Source organism: Uloborus diversus, chromosome 4, assembly GCF_026930045.1.
Source record: "Uloborus diversus isolate 005 chromosome 4, Udiv.v.3.1, whole genome shotgun sequence".
NCBI classification, from domain to species: Eukaryota; Metazoa; Arthropoda; class Arachnida; order Araneae; family Uloboridae; genus Uloborus; species Uloborus diversus.
In genome coordinates this window covers 109,213,499-109,230,868 of record NC_072734.1, presented here as the reverse complement: position 1 = coordinate 109,230,868, position 17,370 = coordinate 109,213,499, and the positions used below count along the sequence as shown (strand labels likewise).

The 17,370-nt window shown below is 34.1% G+C and overlaps 1 protein-coding gene across 3 annotated transcripts in view; it reads left to right on the top strand.

Moving 5' to 3' along the window:
• The first annotated feature begins 3,161 nt into the window (after positions 1-3,161).
• Positions 3,162-17,370, top strand: part of LOC129220191 (protein BANP-like) — a 51,563-nt gene continuing 37,354 nt past the window's right edge. Inside the window, exons 1-2 of one of the 3 annotated variants that reach the window (XM_054854552.1) lie at positions 3,162-3,196; positions 12,375-12,499. In XM_054854552.1, coding sequence (XP_054710527.1) covers positions 12,452-12,499 — 48 coding nt within the window. In that variant the 5' untranslated portion in view covers positions 3,162-3,196; positions 12,375-12,451. Of the gene's footprint in view, positions 3,197-8,024; positions 9,342-12,374; positions 12,500-17,370 lie in introns of those variants that run through there. The other 2 variants (XM_054854554.1, XM_054854553.1) reach the window with 2 other exon arrangements.

Genomic DNA, 17,370 nt, shown 5'->3' with positions numbered 1-17,370 from the left:
GCCTGAAAGGGACCCAATATTTTATAAACTAGGCGTGAAATGTAGGGGTAAACAATATGAAGGGGGGCCTGGAAAAGTCATTTGTGACAGACTCCAAAATTTCTGTGCATGCCCCTGTTTATAAGACTGTGTTGAATACAGTATAAAAATAAATTAAAATTCAAACATAGCAATCTAATTGATGTGTTCACATCTTTAGCTGCCTTATTTCTCTACTTCTGAACAACAAATTGAAAAATGTTGAAATGCAACTAAATACTAATTGCTTTTGTTTGTTGTCATCTTAAAACCAAATATCTCAAAAGAATCTTCAAGTTGAATAATAAGTAGTTAAGCATTAAATATATTTATTTATCACTGACTGATGCTCTTGCTTTTGAAGGGTCTTCGCAATATTTATGTTGGGTGCGCCCTTGCTCCTAGGGGATGGGCACTCGTGATTAAGATCAGGTGGGCAGCACTTGTTAACATCGTATGGGGCAGCAAAACTAATAGAGCTGGCCCTGACTGTAGACAGAGGCCAGAGCAGCAGAATACATTTAACTCACTGATTTTGAATTCAAGGGAACATAATGAAGTCAAAGTTACCTAATTCTTTAATGAAATCAAGAATTAAGATTTAAAAAAGAAATGCCTATACGTACTTCAAAGAGTACGTACTTCACTTCGATTCAGGTAGTTATTAGGAATATTAGATTTCTTTTCAGCTTATAAAAAATGCAAAATGCAAGAAATCACATGGTAAAAAACTATAATCTTGGCAGAACTATAATATTAATATAACAGCTTGTAGTATCAAAATGTTAGCTCAACTTTATGGTTTTAAGAACACATTAGCCACAACTTTGAAATTTGCAAGGAAATAGTTTCTGAATTTTCAATGAAACTTTTATGTCATGTATATGAATGATTTTCTTAATTACATAATGTTGTTGTTGTCGTGTGCCAGCTAGACTGGCAATTTAGGGTGCACTGCTTCACTTTTCCAACTGTACCATAATTTGGTGTGAAGTCTTCTACAGTACACACATGCCATAAGAACCCGTTTATAGGGTAGGCAACCATTCACAGCATAACAACACATTCACACAAAGAAAGGACAAAGACAAAAGAGAGAAAGTAAGTCCATGCCCGAGCCGGGATTCGAACCTGGACCATTCTGTCGCAGTCAGACTTCTCTGACCACTAGACAAGGCTGGTGGCAATTACATAATATTAAACAGTTGAAATATAAATTAATTGATAAAAACTCAAATGAGGTATGGGTTAATTTAATAACCTTGCCCTTTTGTTATAATCATTATGGTTTGTAATTAAAAAACCTCTCCTTTATAACAAGAAGAGTATAATTGAATGAAGAATATTAACATCAATTTTCAGAAGAATTGGTCTATAGCTCTTTGAGCTAGAATGCCCGCCAGTTGAAAAAAAGTTGTTTTGAGAACAACTCTTTTTTAGAGAAAAAAAATGCTGTGAATGTTTTCAAATCTAGCCAGTCACTTTAAGTGCTTATAGCATCCAAACTAATTGGAATTTTTCACTGAAATGTTGGCAAATTCTTGAATAGTTTTACCAACATTTTATGACATTAAAAAAAGTTAATTTTTTGCCCCGTCTAAATTGGTTTCTCCCCTTGAGTGATCAAAAAAAAAAAAAAAAAACATATAAAGATAGTCATGAAAATTTCATTATGAAACAATTTATGAGGGGAGGGGGTGCGCTTTTCAATTTCCTCTTCCTCCCTTCACACATAAAAAAATTATTTCTATATCTGCCTCTGACCCGGGCTCCTTAAAAATGCCCTTGGTACTGGTGACCAAAAGCTCTGCTGTAAATCCAGGCCTGCCAGGAGTCAAGTTTGACTTCTTGTCAGTTTGCTTTCTGTCCCATCCCATAAAACTGATGCTATTTCGAGCCAGCCCTAGGATTGTGAATAGGCTAACTTGGCCTCTTGTTGGCCATGTGCAAATTAAGTCCTGCTAATACGAGTTATGTAGATTTTGGTTTTTGCATCAAGCATTTGTTACCTAAAAGAGAAAAAAGAAAATTTGCCTTGTGCTTAGTATATAAAACAGATGCATTTCCTTCTTCCCCCTCCTATATTATTTTTCCAGTTTGTTTCATAAAACTAGAAAAAAAAAAAAACCTCTAGAAGGAAACCGCTTTTTTTAAGTCCCCCTCCCACCCCTTTATAGAATTGCTGTGTAATAGTAATACTAAACTGCTGAATTTGTTAAAACAACCATTAAAAATTTTAATTGTTTGCATTAAAAAAGTAGCACAAATTTGATATGATTTTTTGAAAAATTATAAAATTCAATAGGAAATTAATATTTCAATTCAAGCTCCATAAGATGCTTGAAAAAAATAAATAAGTAAATAAATATATCATTGACAAGTAAATGTCCATGGGAAAAGAGTTAACATTATTAGGACAGAGGTGCCCACACTCCTCAAGAGCAAAGGGCGCCCCCCTCCCCCAAAAAAGAAAAATGCCCCTCAAAACACCCCCGATAAAGGAAATTATCAGAAATAGATGATGGCGAATTAGATTACATTTTTCGGATTTGGAGGCAATTTGGTTCAAGAATTAAGATTTTTATTCTGACAATAATTTAAATTTCTCCCTGAATTGATGTTTGACTAAAACAGGAGTGCTCCCCCTCGCCCCCATCCAAGCGCAAAGACGCACTCTCCCCAGGGGTGTCCACCTAGGGGGGGGGGTCATGGCGCAGACTGTGTCATTAAAATTTTTAGGGGGGTTGTTTAGAGGGTTATTTTTTACTTTTTGGGGAGTCTTTGCTATATTAAGGGGGGTGCGCCCTTGCTTTGGGCACCCCTGACTCCCCTGAATATCGCGAAGACCCCCAACCCTCCAAAAAAGCAAGAGCCCCCCCCCCAAAAAAAGTGCAAAGTACCCCTCAAAACAACCCCCTCTAAAAATTTCAATGGCGTATGCGACATGACCCCCCCCCCCCCCCACACACACACAGGTGGGCATCCCTGGAACGAAGCAAACTATTGCTTCCATATAATCAAAAATTAGAATTTTATGAATTTAGAATCGTCACACATTCTTAGACAAGTGGAGCAACATGAACGAAAATTAAAAAAAAAAAAAAAAAGCATTCGGAAGCAGGAACAGGAATCTCGTTTCATAGCGAGAAACGACGCCATTATCGCGATATCCGTGAAGGTACGTGATCCTGTGTTGTTATGATTTGGCGCTTATTGTGAATTTCTTTAAACCTTTATTTTACTTATTATTTATCTTAAAAGCTAAATAAGACATGACATAATGTTTATTTTTGATGTAAATTCTGCTGAATTGTGTCTATTTTATTATTGTGTTGTTACATGTCCACGTAGCTTTGGTTGTGGAGAAAAATATTTGCTTTATTACATGTGATACCGTCATGTATATTTTAGGCAGGGACTTTTTATTTTATTTTAGTGATAAACATGTGATCACGAACTTTTATTGTTGTACCTGCTTTTCAAAATGTGGATCACTATTGTGTCTGAAGCAATTATGGAGATTAGTGTATTGAATAAGATTTTAAACATGTGATGTCGTAATAATTTATTTCTTCATGTGATGAATACACAGCTAACTTTGATAAAGAGCATTAAAAAAATTGTCGAAAATGTTCATTTATTTGAAGAAGACGAAAACACATTGCATTTATTCTCTACTCTATGCAAAGTTGGCCTAAATGCCGTGCACAAGAATTTACCCTTTTCCATTTTAAAAAATGTATTGATAGCTGTTGATAAATTTCGCTCCTTGAATATCGCTGAGATTCCCTTATATCATTCATTTGTTCAAGAAGTGATTGAATTATACAAGACAAACAAAATATGCTCCTCTTCAAAAGTGCTCGTTTTATCAGTATTTCCCCCAGCCGTTGAGTTAGAGATAATGACATTATTAAATGAGTGCTCAAACGTCACACAAATTTCTGATTTATTAAACATTCAAACATCTGTTTTGCAATCGGGATTAGTACATGCATGCACAGAGCGTTCATGTATTCTCGGAAAAATTATTTTTATTTTGAAGAAAGCTTTTATTACAAGTGAAGGAAATCCTGTTGTTGCATATTTAGTATACCAGCTTGTTAAATTACTGAAAAAATCCCACTTGGCTCTTGATGACTATATATTTCCTGAAGAAATGTTTCATGTGGCAATTTTATTCTCTTGTCCTTTACTAAGTTTCTCAAAAGAAGAGGAAGTTGCATTCATTGAACATTTAGTGTGTCTTTGTACTGAAGCACTGAAAATCAATTTATGTACAAGGGAAGATATTTTATTCTTCACTGCAGTCTTTCTCACATGGTTTAACCAAGTTTTGCAAATTGCTCAACTCCAAGTTTCTTCTTATTCTTTCAAACTTTTAAAAATATTATGGTCAAATGGGGGAGAAAATGAAAGAGTTGCTGGTTTTGATGGTGAAAATGTATTAAAAAATCCATTATGGAAATATATTTGACTCATGGCATCCATTATGTCTTATAGTCATTGTTATCTGATATGAGATCAAATATAATTTTGTAGAGACGTACCGAGTAGCACTTTGGCCGAGTAGCCGAGTACCGAGTACTCGGCCTTTTATTACTCGGCCGAGTACCGAGTTACCGAGTACTCGGCCTTTCACTACTCGGCCGAGTTCCAAGTACCAATTATGTTTTAAGAAGAACCACTGACACACATGTGATGAATTTTGAACTTATTGGAATAGTAGTATAAACCTCCTTGTCCATATAATAGTTTTTAAAACTAAATTCCTGCTCAAATTTAACTACGCATTATATATATACAATTTTGTTTGTGTCAAAAATTTTACAAAAAAAAATAATTTTTTAAATTAGAAATAAATAAATAAAAGGTATGATTAATCAAGTTGGAATTAAAACAAATTACAGTAAAATCCCTCTAATGCGGACACTAACAGGACAAATTATTTTTCTGAAATATAGAGGTGTCCGCAGGACAGAGGTTTAATAATGTTATTTGCATTGGAACTGGGGAATTAAAAATTGTCCGCATAAGAGGGGCGTCCGCCTTTGAGGGGTGTCCGTTAGGAGGGGTTTCACTGTATACCAATCAATTATAGTTCTAATCTGCCAAACATAAATAATTTTTAAAAGCAGATAAAACAAATGTGCAGGAACACTCCAGACACGTGTTTCTCCCCCCCCCCCCCCCCCCGTTACAAGGAATGTCTTTTTCAGTGCATAACATGTGAGCTAAAGAATGTAAAGACATTCAACAAAAAAATACGACTTTTGTCGGATGCCTTTAAATCTACGAGCCCCCATTTTGTGCATTGAAAAAGGAATTCCTTGTAATGCCAAAACACCTGTCTGCAGAGTTCCTGCACTGTACTTTTAAGGTTGTTTTATTTTTTAAGCAAAGGTATTTCTACATTTTTTATAACTAATTTTTGTTTGTAGCAAAAATCCATTTTTAATATAAAAATTCCATATTTTCTATATTTACATTTTTTGCGTACTTTTTAATAAATAAGTTTTATTAACTTTGGGGATATTAAAATAAAGATTTATTCCATTGAAGCATTACAAACTTCATTATTTTCAAAATTTAAATTTGACTTATAAATTTTAATTGTAAATGATTGCAGAATATAATGCTTGCTCTTTTTTTATAAATTTTAGTATCTGTCTTGGACAATATTCAATGTTTTGCAACTACTCGGTATTGGCCGAGTATCTGATCAGAATTTGGCCGAGTACCGAGTACTCGGCAAATTGGCCGAGTAGGCCGAGTACCGAGTAGTTACCGAGTACTCGGTACGTCTCTATAATTTTGTCATGCATTCATGGACATAGCCAGAATTCTTCGTAGGGAGGGGCAAGTATAGGGGCGACAAAATATAGTCGAACCTCCCTATATCAAACTTCCACATATCAAAATTTTCTATGTATCGCAAACTCAACAAATTTCCATGTCCATTACACAGGAAAAAAGTTTCTATATCGAAAAAATCTCTATATATCGAAAAAAAATCGAAACATTTGCAGGATTTTTTTCCATTTTAGACTTTGTCCCATGATAAATGAAGGTTACGGGAGAAAATTATGTTCACTAAAGGTTGCTACAAAACTTATGAGGAACCCCTAATGTTGAGGGGTGTGTAGATAGGTCATTGTTCCATTCTGGAGTTTTTAAATCACCTAATGTTACAAATCAAGTTCAACTGCCGAAGAATGAAGATGTATGAAGGAGCAAAAATGTCATTTCTGGTAAATTTAGTATTTCCACAAGGTAGAGTGCCTGCTGTTATAAAAAATTGGAAAGCCATAATAAAAGTACTGAAACTTACAGAAAACTTTGACTCAAAAACATGAAACAACATTACATTGGTTACGTTGGTTTTTATAAACAATGCAGTGCTCAGTAAATGTTTCCCATTTAAATTTTTAATTATTAACTTTCATTTAATCTGATGCTCGTATAAATTAGAAATTGGGTTTCACACACAAAAATTAGCTTTAATTTTAATGTTTTAGGAGATTTTTATGATAAACTTAAGATTGTTTCTATTTTTTAAATTTTTTTCCTGCAAGATGCTATTTCGATATGTGGGGGTCCGACTGTAGTGGGTTTTAGTCCCACCCCCCATCCCTACTGCACACCCTGGAAAATGCTTGAACTTATAGTCCTCCTCTCGCCTTAAGAAAACATTTTATGCTATTTTTGATCAGATGAGGACAGAAAAAGTAGTTATGTGGCCTTCCCCGGAATTTTTATGAAATTGAAGTCCTTTAATTATCTTAGGTGACATTTAGAAGAGCATGGGTGTCGAGGTTCTCTTCTAGGGAGGGTTAGATGCCACTCCCTGCCCTCCTCTGGCTACGCCCATGCACATATGCATATTTTATTTTCATTTAATGGAGTATCATTTGTATATCTTTGGATTTAAAATAATTTCAAAATTGTTTGCAATCAATATCAATTAATCAGATCTTATGTTCCTATCTGCAAGGCATAACTAAGGTGACCTATCCAGTTTTAAACAGGAAAGTCCCATTTTCAAGTAGGCTGACCCATTGTCCTCGCAAATAGCTGCAGGACTGAAATATCCCGTTTTTTGAAATGACAGACTGAAGCACCTGGGAATGTTTCAGCTAAATGTCCTGGATTGAATCATTTCAAAGGGTTTTCATACCAATAACTTACTCACAGAAACTTACATGTTTATTAAATATATGTTTTATATTTTTCTGGCGTTAATGTCCCTCCAAAAGGGTATTTTTGCTAATGAAAGATTTTTAGACTAGCACAATTGTAAAATACCAGTTCTCCAAAAATTTCTTTTAGAAATTAAGTCTAAATATACTCAAGTAAATGTATATATAAAGAGTATAAAACTTCACCAATTCAGCTTCTTAATGTGTATATATATTTCTGCTTTTTTCTGTGATAAACATGAACTAAAAAATTACTGCCATTTTCTTTTAATCTGTAGTTTCTTATATTTTTAAGTGTCCCGTTTTAAGGGAAAAAATTATGGTCACCTTAGGTATGACTCCACCTTCTTTTAATACACTCAGCGCTGGATCTAGGAGGGAGAAAGTCAGGGTTTCTCAGGGCCTCAGGTGGCAAATTTTGGGAGGAGGCTAATTCACCCTATATCTGTGGGGGGGTTTTCGTTGCAACTTTGCTATAAAAAATTGTAAAAAGATGGGTATATGCGGTCAGGACTCCTCCCGGCTCAGAAAAATTGTAGATACAGCACCGAGTGGAAATACAGTCAAACCCTGCTTACAACGAACCCTCAACTGATAGCCTTGAGGGAATGCTATGTCCAACAATTCACTATTACATCCAATTTTTCAAGAAAAAAGTCTTAATTCTCTCACTCAGATTCTTCTATAATGAGTATCTCAACAGCACAATGTTTCTATTAGTAATTAAAGCTATGAATTATATTGTACTCTGTAATGAACTTACTGTAAAAATTTACCTTCTTTAAAAATTTTGTGTAGCATTTAAAAAAGAAATTATTTTTGGTTGCAAGCTTTTGGATTTAAAATATATTTCATCAATATTTAGGCAAGTATTGCAAACAATCCGCAATATTTTGATCTATAGTTTCAGTTGTAAAAAAAGAAACATTGGGACAGCTGCATTTGGAGTACAAGTTGAAGATCCAAGACTAATATCTTCTGCCTCTTTGTCAACATCAGAAGATAAATCCACACTCCACAGTCAAGTTGTTACCATCAAAAATTTTTGATTTGTTTAGAAAATACCAAAGGTGATATATCTAAAAAAGCTTCATTGAATAGGTTCAAAGTCGAAAATTCTGTCCAATAAAATTTGTTTTAAGTAAATTTATATTTGAAATCAGGTTTGTTTACTAATGATACAATGTGTTTCTCATTTTTATCACCAATTGATGAAAAGCTCAAAATTTTAGAAACTTCCAGATCATTATAACCAATTCTCTTGCATTTGGAGATTGTTACAAGCGTCTGAAATTGCATTAACGATATATGATCGTCGTTCGGACCGTTTAAAAGGTTCTCTACAATTGGGGAATCATATTATCCTAGGTTCGCTATATAGCGGGGTTCCTCTGTACTTTTATAGAAATATAGAAAAAAAAATTTTAATGAAATTATGTAATGCAATAAAAAATGTTTACAATGAATTAATGAATTAACATTTAAAGATATACAGTAGAACTTCAATTATCCGAGCTAATTCGGACCGCTAGTACCTCGAATGTTGGAAATCTCGGTTGATAGAAACTGCGTATAAAAAAACCTGTCAGGATCTCAAATTTTCAAAAAGCATTAATTGAAATATAATAGAATATTTTTAAAAGATAAAGAAGACCATGTAAAAAGCAATGTTTTACAATTAAAAACTAAAATAGAAAATAACTTGGTAAGTTTAAAAAGAAAAGTTTTATTTTTTACAATGCCAAGTGAAATATTGAAAAACGCATTTAAAGAAGCAAACTTCTAGAAAATATTCTTATTTTCACATTGAAAACTCTCCAACTAATGTTAAATTAAAATTCTTTTTAAAAATTAGACTTCATTATCGGCTCGGTTAACAGGAACCTCAATCAATTGAGGTTCTACTGTACTTCTATATAATTTTAAACAATTTTAAATTGTTACTACTGAGAAGATTTATGCAACCTAAAATTTTTTATGAATTTGCATTAAACATATGAGTTTAATTTATTACTTTGTCCAAACTATTTCTCTGTGAGATTACTGATGTTACAAATCACAATGAGTTTTTCAGCTGCTTACTGTAAAAAAAAAAGTCTGAAGAGTTGAGCTCTTCTTATCTGGGTTAGTCCATATTTTTCTTACATTAAATAAATTTGCTTTGTTTTCTGTGTTATACTATTGAGCACTTTATCCATGATACTCAACATTTAATGGACCAGTTTTTTCCCCACCAGGCCTGATTTTGTGTTACTCCGCTCAAAAAGATACCGTTATGAGTTTTCATGTTCAAATAATTATAAAAAGCAAGGTTAAAACTTTAAACTAGAAACTAGAAGCCAATTATGCATAAACAGGGCTTGTGCTACCGATTTCAAATTATTAGCCAGTAAATTAATCAAATGGTAAAAGTCTTAGCTAAATTTCAAAAGGAAATGAAAGGCTAATTCTGACTTTTTTTTAATGAATTCTACTCTGTAGCAAATTTCTATCAAGGACCATGTATAATTTCAAAATAAATAAATAAAACTTGGTCATTAAAAGATGCATCATACACACTTAAATTAAATGAGAAGTTTAACAACAATAATTTTCACTGTGTAGCTGACATTTCTTGTGGCAAGCAATGGCTGAGTGAATCAAACATTAGACAGCAATCTTAGGCATAATTTTTAGGATGGATGGGAGTAAATTTTTCTGTGGAAATTTCAGCCAAATCAGGGCTTTCCCAAATTTAAGATTTAGTGCTGTGCTGAGTGCTTAGCTCCTCAGACCCTGATAAAGGCAGAAAACCTGACCATTGCAAATCTTCATGAAACTTATAAAAATCTTACTCTCACCTCTTAAATTTGTACATAATATATTTTTTGAACAACAGTATTTTTTCATTTACGGTTGCTGGGTAATCAATTTTTGAAATTCACTAAAAAAACACTTTTTAAAAAACTTGCTGGCAATGTTTCAATATGTTTATAACCAGGCCCTGATCTGCGTACCCGCAGTGTGGGGAACCCATGTTCTTGAAGAGCCCAATGGCCCAAGAAATTCCAGAAAAAATTGAAAAAAAAAGCACTAAGACATTAATGTCATAAATATACACTGCTGACCTCTGGAGAGGAGCCCTGTAGATTTTGTTGCAGGGGGGCACAAAACTTACCGATCCGGGCCTGTTTATAATAAGATTTACGATTAGGACGTCCAGGTGTCCTGATTTTAATCATGACTGTACTGATTTATAGAAGCTTGTCCTGATTCTAAAAATGCTGTTTTTGTTCTGCAGTTCAAATTTTTTATCATGATTTGTCCTGACCTTTTATAAAATTTTAGGATAATCAAGTTAATAGTGCTATTTTTGGGTCATAAGATGAAACATGCTTTATATATTTGATTAACACCTCCTTATTTACAGTAGCACATATATATATATATATAATTTTTTTTTCTGCTGCTTCATGCAGGACTACAAGAAATATTAAAGTTTGCTCTTAATTTCACACAGATTTCTGTGCTAATCAAAGTACACTCAAGAACATTAAAAATAGCTCCCTAAGAAGGAAGCATTGAATTGAAGTGAAATTTAATATACATTATAATATAGGTGAGAGATACACTTGATCCGAAAGTCCATGCAATTAAACAGATGCAGGCTTAAAAATAAGAGAAATACAGTGCTACTTCAATAGAGTGTTGAACCCCTTTTTGCTGCAATACATGCCGCAACACGAACCAGCATTGGGCTAATTAAACGTCTGATGTTGTCTTGAGACAGATGGACTCCCAATTTTTGAACAGCCACTTTTAAATCTTGCACAGAGAAGCATGGCGGCATCAGACGTTTTAGCTGATCCCATACATGTTCTATACGGGACAAGTCGGGGGAGCAGCTGGCCATGGAAGAGTCTCAAAAGGACTTAAGAACTCTTGGGCAACTCTAGCTTTATGCGGACGAGCATTATCTTGCTGGAAAATTGCTCCTGGCAGACCATTTAGGAACGGCCCTATATATGGTTGCAGAATGTCATTAACATAACGCTGGCCCTTTAAGGTTCCATGTACTACAGCTAGAGTGGACCGGCTATAATAGCCCCCCCCCCCCTAGACCATTATTCTTGCTGTTCAGGCAGTTTGTCGTGTGATAGAATGGGTTAAATGATACCTTTCTCCAGTGCACCTTCACACCCGTATGCGGTTATCATCTGAGCATAAAATGAACCGGGATTCATCACTGAACACCATATTTTGCCAGTCAGTGACCACCTACATCGCTCTGGCTTGCATCATTGTAGACAGAGTTGCCTATGTTTTGGTGTTAAAGGGAGTGTACGAAAAGGCGCTTGGACTGCAGATTCACTGCCACAAGACGTCTGGAAATTGTTCGAGGAACAACTGCTGCCTCCAGCTCTGCTTATATGGTGGAACAAGTCACTGTGGGATCCACAATCGCTTGCTACACGATCCTTCGATCCTCTCTCCTCGTCGACTTCCTGGTTGCTCCAAACCCGTTTTTTTTGCACGTGGGTACCATCTCATGTCCACTGCCTACAACAGTTTCTAACAGAACACTCTGAACGATCCACCCGGACAGCAACACGGCTCGTCGACCAGCCTGCAATTTTCATGCGATGATCAAATCTCTCTCAAATTCACTTAATTGTGAGAAATGTTTTCTAACTCACCGACCTGGCATCCTTCACTCATTAATGCTCTCCAACAATCGGGATGTAATCATAACATTAATAAATCTTAGATTATGCACTGGTTTATATAGCACCTTTTTCCCGATTGCACTGATACTGTAAGGTAAACGGTCATGGGCATTGGCACCAAACTTGGATCATTTGCATATCAAATGTCACTCTTCTTATATGCAAAATTTCGCAATTATACCTTTCTTCTTTCTTGGGGCGCTATTTTCAATGTTCTTGAGTGTATATCTAACCCATATTGTGAATCTGGGCAACAAATTGTTTAACATTAAATGCCTCTTGTTTCCAAGCATTTTTTTTTTTTTATTTAATGAGACTTGATATAGATCTTTGTTGATTTTGCAAAACTTTGTTGATTCTGAATAAAGATTTTTGTATCATTTGCTTTCTTTTTCTTTTCCCTAAGTGTTTTTAAGATATTTATTTGGTAAAATTATTTAAATTTTTTTAGGCTGGATATGATTTTAGCATACTTAATTTCTTAAAAGTTATTTTGGTTCACTGTTTTTAATTGAAAATACTTTGAAAATGGAGCCTCCAACAAAACAGCAAAAGACGGAAGATAATGATCTTAAGGTAACTTTTCTTTCTTGAACAATATCATACTAATTTACTTCATATTTTAATGCATAAAGTACATAAAACATGTTTGTTGAAAAATGTTTCCATGTATCTTACGTAATTGCTAGGAAGTTCCGAAGGTTGATTTTACAGCTAATTTTCCCATTTAGTGTTTTGGTATCATCTATCACGTCATGAATTTTCTCAATATCGAACTCGATGTCCGCTTCTAATGAAAGTAATGAAACAATGAAGACGAAGAAGGACTACATGAGGGTGTCCCCACAGCTAATCAAACGATGCAAAGCATAAAAACTTTTTTTTTTGCGGATTCGAATTAAGGAGCAAACTTGAGAAACTTGTTAGACATATAAACATGTTTTGCATGAAATGGTATGTAGAGACAAAAACAATAATATTACACGTTTCCCTCCCCTAGTTCATTGGATAAGTGTAAATCTTTCAACACTGTGTTTAGATTATAAACCCCACCCGTGATTTTATGTTTTCCCGCTTGGTACATTTTTTATGACTTGTCCTAGTGAAAACGTAAAATCAGGATTGTACTGTATTTGTTTTTACAACTGCGAATTATAGCTGCAAAGGCTCAAGTAAATGCAGTTTTAACTGTAAATAGCTAAATTAGCAAAATGGAATAGCTCTTTTTTTACATTGAGTAAACCATCGGTCCGATGCTACAAATTCTATTTTAGCCGTTTTAAAAGAAAGATCTTCAGCTTTTTACCGCATGAATGGACCGTTTACTCTTGCATCCTTTTCCCTGACATTCGTAAACCACAGTTTGAAAGCAGATTCAACTTCACCATCTTTTCCATGAAGGTTTTGCTTGTTCTTTAAATTTTCATTTACTTTGTTTTCAATATTGTCATGATTTTTAGTAACTTACAAAGTAATGACTGAAAAATGTTTAGTTGGTCTGCAGCATTTCTTTGACTCATCACAATTAAATTGTCAAAGCATTGTAAATCATTGCGCTTCTTCTCCATGGCTACAATGTTTGACTGTTGAGAGTGAAGTTTGTAGTGTAACTTAGCAGGAAGAAAAATTCTTCTGCTTTACTGATAAGAAGGGAGCTTGTTTTCTCGAAAGCTACTTGTCAAGGTTTGCCTTTGCATTTCTGATTAAGGAACAAAAAAGGAGAAAAAATTGAAAGTTTATGTAAAAATAGCAATAAATGAAGATACTGATTAAAGTAAGATAAATAAATACCTTTGTGCTGAACAGTTAAGTAAGACAAAACAGCGTTAGAAGAAGCACAAATTTGAAAATTATCTTTTAAGCTGCATGCTTATCTGCTCACGGCTTTTGTCGGATGTCTTTTCATCCATAAGCTCATTATTTTTTGCATTGAAAAAGGCGTTCCCTGTAACGCCGAAACACGTGTCTGCTGTAATTTGCAAATTTGTGCTTCTTCTAACGTTGTTTTGTCTTACTTTACTGATTAAAGTATTCAACTTTTTTGGTACATGTTAATACCAGGGTGTTCTCATTTAATCAGCAAGACCTCTATTTTTGCAGCCATTAGTCCTAGATGCATACTTCCAATTGCAAAAATGCTGAAAATCTGATGTAGAGTTAAGATATTGATAGTTTGAAGCAAAAAAAAAAAGTATGAGTCAAAAAACACAAAATTTAACTTTTTATATGGGCCTTAGGTTCCCTAACTTATACAGTCGGACCTCCATATATCAAAGTAGCCAAGGGCGCCCCCTTAGAAATGAGAACCTCCTTGCTTTTAGTACTTTTTTCTTTGCAAAAATGTAAAAACATTTCTTCTCCAGCCATTAATGAATAAGTTACTTAAAATGCCAAATTTTAATGACTCAAATCTGTCCTGAAATTTGCTTCAATGGGGAAAATATCCTGCTAAACTCCATGGCTAAGATATCTGAGCCCCCCCCCCCCCCCTTCCTTACAATTTTGCATTTGGGCACCCATGGAAGTAGCCTATTGCCGGTAAAAAATTCGATACAGTAGGCGCCGCTTAATGTGATCACGGTTAATGTTATCATTCGCTTAATGTTATCAGAATAACGAAGTGCTAGAGCACTTGTATGTTAACACACGTTAAAAAAGTCGGATATTTTAATCAGCGTCTTTGTTTATTGTTATCACTTTTTCATAAACTTTAAATTTTTCCCCCATTATTGTTCCTCAATTAACAGAAATACATAAGCAAACCCTGACGAGACTAACTTTCTGTGTAGCATTTTGTGGTTTTCAATAGCAGTTCAAAATTTTTCTAGGAATGAAGCTACAGAAAGTTCACCTCCCCAGTGGCCACAGACTCCCCCTAAGAAAACTTTCTTTTGCACCTAAAAAAATTCAGTCGCTGGACATGGCATTGATGTAGGACCTCCATTGTTACCAATGCTTTGTAAACTATTAAAGAATTGTGTCGAGACTGAAAACAAAGCGAAGTTAAATTAAAATTTAAACAACAAGCAAAACCATGCTGGAAAAGATAGAAAAGCTGAATGTGCTTTGAAACTGGTTTACGAATGTCAGGGAAAACGGTCATATTTTACTTCACCTCTTACTATGTAATTAAAAATTGCATAATTTAGCTTCAACTTTTTATAATTCAGATATTTCCATTCTGTTAATTTAATAATTTATAATTTGAAATTGCATTTAGTTGAGTCACTGTGATTTTAATTTGAGGTTGCCAAAATAAATGCACCTTAATTGAAAAAAAAAATCATTATTTTGTGTCTCCTGGATTCTTTTCGGTTATTGTTATCAAATTGTATTTGTCCCAAAGTGATCACATTAAACGGCGCCTACTGTATATAGAAACGATCTTAGCTTTTCATAAAAATCTCCTAAAACATTAAAATCAAAGCTAATTTTTATTTGAAACTCAATTTCTAACTTATACGAGCATTGGATCAAATGAAAGTTAATAATTAAAAAAATAAATATGAAACATTTACTGAGCACTGCATAGTTTCTAAAAAAACCAACTGATGCCGTTTCATGTTTTAAGGTGAACATTATGAGGTTTTTGTTTTGACAATGTAATCAAGAGAAAAGTAAAAAATTAATCAACTTAACTTGAATCATTTTCACTGAAGTTAAAATGACTGGTAGTGATAATCAACAGACAATAGAGATAACTTGAAACTGATTTTACTGTAAACTGATTTGAAATAAACTTGAGGCAATTTAAGAACGGAACAACTTCCTTTCTAAACAAACCCTTAATTTCATAGTTACCTTTAGTGAACATAATTTTCTACCCTAACCTTCATTTTTTATGAGACACAACAGTCAAAAGTGGGGAAAAAAATGTACGAATGTCTCTTTTTTATTATTTTTTTTTTTTTTTGTTATATAGAGATTTTTCTATATAGAGAAACAATATTCCTATGTAATGGACATGGTAATTTGCTGGAATTTCTATATATAGAAAATTTTCATATGTGGAAAATCAATATATGGAGGTTTGACTGTACCTAGAGAAATAATCTCCATTAAAAATATTACTAGCACTAAAATCTTGACATTTGTGCAACCAAAATTCAAGGCGATATTCGAATTCCAAGTTTTAAGGGACCAGGCAAAATATGAGATTGGAACTTGTTACCCTTTCAGAAGAATAACAGGCTGTCGAAGTATTAAAAAACGAAGTGTATTTATATTCAATTATATTTTAGGACTCGACCGATGCATCGGCGCCGATGGTTCAACAATTTAGCCATTGGCATCGGCGGCTGATGCTAACTTGCGGAAAACATCGGCCCATCGGCCTTAAAAAACATTGAAAAGCCGATGGAATTGGCCGATGTTTTTGAAAAAAAAGGACCTTTGCTGTTTTACTTTTTAATACAAAGTAAATGGAGTTGTTTTCATATAAAATTAGTTACTTAAATTTCAGTATGAATTTCTATTTTTAGTCATCCCCAGAAGAGTTTTTAATACTACATTCAGGTACCAAACAAGTTAATTATTGCGTTGTTTCTTGCAGCAGGATGTACGTATGTATCTGTCATAAGTCATAACTCAAAAATGATAATCTGTAGAAGGTTAAAGTTTCGTATGTGGGGTCTGCGGACATTCCAGTTGTGCACTTCCCTTTTTGTTTTCGATCGGGTGTTCTGAAAAGCCTGTTTACTCATTTTTTGTGGCTATTAATTACTTATTTCAATGCAAAACTAATATGGCGTCTCAGACTGACGATCATTTGGTGATATATTGCCGAATTGGAGACCATGGAAACAAATATGAGATGGCGAAACCGATTTTTGTGTCATTTTATTAGATTCCCGTTGAACCAACGATAATTTTTAATTTTTCGATATTTGTAATATGAATCACAGTAATGCAGTCTTTTCTGTATCGCTTCGGCGGAGTTACAAGTTTGGGACCCGTCGAAATACATTTTGGGCATCACAGAAGTTGTAAAACATTTATCATTCGCATATTTGTAACTCCTTCGGTGGCCCTATGGTTATGGGGCTTCTCGGGCAATTGCAACATTTGCTATATTTTAAATCCGCCATTGCACGTCAAAACAAACTCGGGTGCAAGTTTTGAAAGGGTTTTCTGCTTAATGTTTATGATTATTTTGAACTCTATTTTTACGACTATTTTTTGAATTTCCGAGAACACTTGCGTGCCCCTCCTCCCACTCCCTCAATTTCTGAAATTAAACTCTAGTTGAACTTCTGAGTTGTTTAAAACTAACACCATTCATAAAATTGAAGATTTTTTTTTCAAACTTTATCTATTGTTTAGAAAGAATTTAGGGCATTAATGTAAGAAATTTATTAAAGACGTTTTGAATGGTGACATAATTCGGAAATCAAAGGGACTTTTGATTTTTTTTTTTTTTTCGGAAGTGCTGAAGTAGATTCAGAAAC